At 33.1% G+C, this 5363-nt stretch overlaps 1 protein-coding gene across 1 annotated transcript; it reads left to right on the top strand.

Annotated features, from left to right (window-relative positions):
- Positions 622-4892, top strand: LOC109334392 (CD2 antigen cytoplasmic tail-binding protein 2). Its single transcript, XM_019570145.1, has 9 exons — positions 622-785; positions 1115-1346; positions 1977-2102; positions 2187-2339; positions 3001-3127; positions 3319-3360; positions 3942-4242; positions 4432-4509; positions 4702-4892. The coding sequence occupies exons 1-9, from the start codon at positions 709-711 to the stop codon at positions 4766-4768; spliced, it is 1203 nt and encodes a 400-aa protein (XP_019425690.1). The 5' UTR covers positions 622-708; the 3' UTR covers positions 4769-4892.

Raw genomic sequence — 5363 nt, 5'->3', positions numbered from 1 at the left:
TTACCATTAAGGACATTTTCCCATTAATCATTGACTCATTGTCAAATCACAATAGAAAAATATTAAATTTCATCTTCCTTACACGCTTACAAATAATTTATGCAATAATTTATTATTTCATATAAACTAAAATTATGGATTCAATCAATTGAAACCAAAATTCAATTTAGTTCAATCAAATCCGTGAAAAAGAATAATAAAAATTCATTTTTTGAAATTAATAAACTAAAATAGAATTTAAGAATAAACAAACCTTTAAATACATGTAAACATTTGTACTACAACATCACATTCAAATTTTTTTCTTCAAAAAATTCAAATATCAAGTGTTAGTTTCTTTTATTTGCACAACTTAATCTCAATGATTAGTGAAAGACTAATATTGTTTAACATGAGACATTTAAAGTATAATGGAGTAAATCAAACTTTTCTTTTTTCTTTCCATATACACATAACATTACATGAGTCAAACCTAGAATTATTCAACTTATGTACCCTAACTTGGGCTAGGGCCCATTAAAATAATGGCCTTTTATTATTATTATTTTGAATCCATTTTCAAATACTAATTGTTTAAAAAATATTATCTAATTTAGCCAATATTTTTATTTAAAAAAAAATTGGAAAATTTTCATTATTCATCACATTGTGTGATAGAGGTTTTCGAAATTGAAATTGGAAGAGAAGAAATCGGTGGTTGTTTCTTCAATGGTGGGAGAATCATCTCGTAGTGGTTCTAAACGCCCTTTTCTCGATGACGTTGATGATTCAAAGTCTAAGCCACCGTAATTTCTCTTCCTCACCCATAAACCCTAATTTTACTCATTTATCAGATACGCTTCAGCTTTGATTTTCAGCTCCTCTTGTTTTATTTATTTTTAAATTCGGGGAACTGGGTATCCCTAACTTCCATCAAGTTAAATTTTTGTTGAGGGTTCACTTTAAACCCATGATGTTTTGTTTTGTTTTGTTTTGTTTTGTTTTATGTTTCCCATTAGTTGTGTTGTATTATTTGTCCCTTTGAGCTGTTTTTTTTTGTAGTTTTTATTTATTGATTTTGTGGAAATGGATTTTATGATCCTTGTATTGAATTCATGAATTTATTATTATACAGAGCTAAAAGGGTTAGATTTCCAAAGGGTAAGAAAGTGAAGCAAGGAGATGAAGTGGTTAGCACTCAAAAGTTTGAGGGTGAGGAGGATGCAAATGTCTTGATCAATCCTATTGCTGCTGCCAATGCTGCCAAAGAACGGTCGAAACATCGGAACCAATCTACTGCTGATCTCTTCATTGAGGAGAGTGAAACTGCCTTAAATGACTTATCTGAGGCTGAAGAATCTTATGAGGTTTGTTCTTAACTTTTTATTTATTTATTTATTATTATATGCATACTATAGCTTATGTGCAGATACTATTGTTTCTCACCAGAATTGAAGTCAAATTATTGTTATCTAGAGTGACTAACTCTTATCCGAAAACAATAAAAAAGAAAAACTCAAGTGACTATTGACTAGGAGTGTTGTACATTTAACAATGTATGGCCTTTATTTTTTAATGGAATCAATGATAATCTTAAGTAGGATAAAAGTGGTTAATAGATTACAGTTTATGTGATGTATTAATGTTGATGAAATATTCATTTTTCAATCTGCTGTTGAATGTTCCAGTTTACAACACCCGAAACTTTATTAATTTCCCATGCTCGATATTTACTTTTTTTTCTCGAAAAAATAAAAATATATTTGTTCTATGGAGTATTTTTGTAATGTAAATTATATGTTTGTGAAGTTTGTGGCATTTAGAATGTCGTTCACATGTTGTAGAGTGATGCTTTCATTTTGTTTTCAAGTTAGAGTGATTCTTTCTTGAATTGGCACTTTCGCAGTCGTTCTTATAGTCAAGGTGTTGCCACATACATCTGTTAATGGGTTTATATAAAGGCTAGGCAGGCAGTGATAGGTGATATATTTTGGCAGGAAAATGAAAACTTTGTTGATGACGGGATTCAGATTGAACCCTTCAACCTCAGTAAAGAAAAGGAAGAAGGTTTTTTTGATCCAGCTGGAAACTACGTTGAATTTGTCAGAGATAATGAGATTAAGGTGAGGCGTTTATATTGTTTTTCAGTTGTGATTTGTTACTAATTCATTTTGGTTATCTTGATAAATTATTAAGGACTCTTGCAGGATGCATGGCTTGATAATGTTGAAGTTGATCCAAGATATGCTGCATTAAGCTCTGTTGCAACCAATGATGAAGAGGAGATCCAAGACCTTTCTTCTAAAGATATTGGAACTATGAAGAGGCGCATTGCAAATGCACTTGAACCAGGAGAAACGGTGAGCTTACATTTTATCATTCCTAATTTTCTGGTTTTTGATATAGCATTTTGGCGTCATTCAGTCCATGTAGCCGATCCCACCTAGTGAGACTAAGGCTTAGTTGTTGATTTTGGTGTCTTTTTATTTTACTAAATCACGTTTCTACTCCATAGTAGATCATCAATTTAGTCAGACATATAAATTTAAGGCTGTGGAGTTGTGAAATTTCTTATTGAGAGAGTTTATTATCATTTAAATATACTTAGTTTAAAATTTTATCTTTTAAATGTGTAAAAAATGTGCAATTTGATATGTATTGTTTGAAGTTTGAACATGGAAATACAGAAAACAGGAGAAAGGTAGATTTTGCAGCTTACCCTGTAGCAGGTTATGTTATGCAATATTACTCATCCATTGCAAGCAGAGAAACACTAGATGATTCCTAATATACCCAAAATTAATGGTCCTGATGTTCTTAAAAATAAAAGATCAAAGACACTGTTGTAGAAAGTTATATTCAGCTGTTAACTAACCGCAGTATTAAGTTTATATCATGTTCAATTAGTTGGTCTCTTTAAATCTTGAAATTGAAGATTATTATACTTGAGTATCTTTATTTTGTTTAGAGGTGTTTGGGGATCATTTACTGGGTTTTATTATCTGTCACTTCTTCCCGTAGGTCTTACATGCCTTGAGAAGGTTAAAAGGTAGCAGTGACAGAAAGGCAAAAATGTCTGCTGAGACTAAGATTGTATTTGACCAGCTAACTGAGGATGCTATGAAGCTGATGGAGAATGGTGAATTTGGTAAGTTATTCGCTTATTCTCATTGGAATTTTTACATATTAGGCATTGCTGAAACATGTACTCAATATGAATTTATCATACCCTGGTAAGATCCTTATGTTGTGCAGATTGTCTTTGCTTTGTTGTTTTTTTAAGAGTTTAGTTTTTTGACATGTTGCTTAATTTTAGCCCCTTTGTGTTTTTTCTTGCAGATGTTTATCATGAAAAGAAAGAGGTTTTTGTGCGTGAGGCAGGTCAGTGTTATACACCTTTATTCTATTTCTATTTTCTCCACACCTTTATTTACTTTAAATTTTGCCACAGGAGTTTATTCGGCGAAATGGAGTTAATTAGAGGGTGGTAAGTTAGTCAGAAGGGGTCGTGGTAGTTAGTTAGAAGGGGGTGTTAGATAAATAGAGGGGAAAGGGTAGAAGAAATGGATGCAGATTGAGACCTTTGTAAACGAGCTTCTGCTCAGTCGTAAATGGGGAAACCCTTTTGTTAAGGGAGCAACCCTCGGAGAAGAGCTCTTTGCCCTTTTCTCGCTGACTCATTCTTGTAGTAAAGTTGTACTTTCCATTTCTCTGTTTTTCCATCTAACTCTAGCTTAATGTCCACAAAAACATTTTTTTGGGCCACAACGTAATAACTTTAGCTTTTACAAAAGTTGGTCCCTGATAGTATTAACTCTGGACATTTTCCTTGTCCATTGTCCCTTCCTTCAATGATGATATTGATACCTATTGCCTTATAAAGGAGTAATGTAGAAAATATGTTTATTTAGCAGCACCAATTGCTTAATGCTTATGCCTTTTTATAAATTTCCTTCTTTCAGAAGGATATGAGAAGTTGGCCCGAGCAAAAGGAGAAGGCACTTCTTCACACTCAGGCGAAGGGAATTCTTTTCTGAACGGGGACAAAAACTTGCTCTCTGATGGCCTGGATTCTGGTGTGGCCTCTGCATCATTCCCTACCACAGCCAATGGCACTTCAAATCCAGTTTTGGCCAGTGCTGACGTCTCAGGCAATGGAGCAGATGACTTTGATATGTTTGCTGATGATGATGCCGCCCCTACAGATGAAAATAATCAAGCTAGTGCAGTGCAAAATGATTATGTGTATGATGAATCTTCTGGGTACAACTCTCCCCCCTATATGTTTCGAGAAATACGATGTTAGTCACAGCTAGTGTTATTTAGGATAGCATAAAGAATGTAACGAAGTAAATTGATATGTATGGCCATTTCTTCTTTCTCTAAATGAATTCTTTTATAAAAAAGTTCTGACAAAATCTCGATACGACATCAAATTATTTGTTGCTCTAGGTACTACTACAGCAGCAGTCTGGGCTATTACTATGATCCAAATACAGGACTTTACTGCTCTGCATCATCCGGGCAATGGTATTGCACACTTATCTTATTGTCTATTGTGTGCGAGTTTCGTATCTTGATATTTGACCGCTTGATTTTATTGTTTTAAAGTGGAAGCCTCGTGGACTGAACCATCCTTTTTATCTGACCTCTCGATTTATTAGCGAGGGTCACAAACATGGCTTTGGAGCTCACGGGGAATGTTTCTTTGCTTGAACACAGGTATTCATTTAACGAGGAGACCGGCACCTATGACGAAGTTCAGGAGATTGCATCCAATGTGAGTTGATAGACTTGTTCCAGAAAAGAAGTGTAGACTACTATTAGAACGCATAGTAAAAATGTTGTGACATATGTACATACAGAAACATTCTTGATCTTTGCATGTACAATTATGTTGCTCCTTTTTCTTACTTGGGTGCTACCAATCATAATGCTTTTGAGTTTTATATCTTTAAAGTTTCTGTCACTAGAGCTTCATGCTTTTGGAGTAAAAATCACTTAGAATGTTGATCATTTTAGAGAACCATATTCAGTTTTGCCTTCAAATTAATGTTAATTTGCTTATACAATTAAATGATTGTTTTTTGACTTCTAACTAGTACCTTGTTAATTTGTTGCTCAAGTATGAAAAATATCATTTTTACACTACAAGATGATGTGATGTTAATGTATTATTACAATTTTTTATCATGCTTTCTGCCAAGGGACATATTCAAGTAGATGACATTAAATTTGTTTATATTTGATTAGAAAATATTTTATTATTAAAATTTTAAGTTAAATATATTTTTCTAACCAATTAAAAGTTGTGGGCTAATGTTGACTCCTTTTCCCCATTATTTCGAAGTATTTGGGATAACTAAAAGTGTATTATTGTGGAA

This window comes from Lupinus angustifolius, chromosome LG19, assembly GCF_001865875.1.
Source record: "Lupinus angustifolius cultivar Tanjil chromosome LG19, LupAngTanjil_v1.0, whole genome shotgun sequence".
NCBI lineage: Eukaryota > Viridiplantae > Streptophyta > Magnoliopsida > Fabales > Fabaceae > Lupinus > Lupinus angustifolius.
Note: the sequence above shows the minus strand (reverse complement) of the source record. Positions and strands in the feature narration are given on the sequence as shown.

Bases quoted from the DNA above. Each gene is read 5' to 3' on its own strand.
- LOC109334392 (XM_019570145.1), top strand. From the start codon at position 709: ATGGTGGGAGAATCATCTCGTAGTGGTTCTAAACGCCCTTTTCTCGAT. The intron at 1,347-1,976 runs GTTTGTTCTTAA...ATATTTTGGCAG, and splicing joins AGGCTGAAGAATCTTATGAG to GAAAATGAAAACTTTGTTGA. The intron at 3,128-3,318 runs GTAAGTTATTCG...TTTTTCTTGCAG, and splicing joins GATGGAGAATGGTGAATTTG to ATGTTTATCATGAAAAGAAA.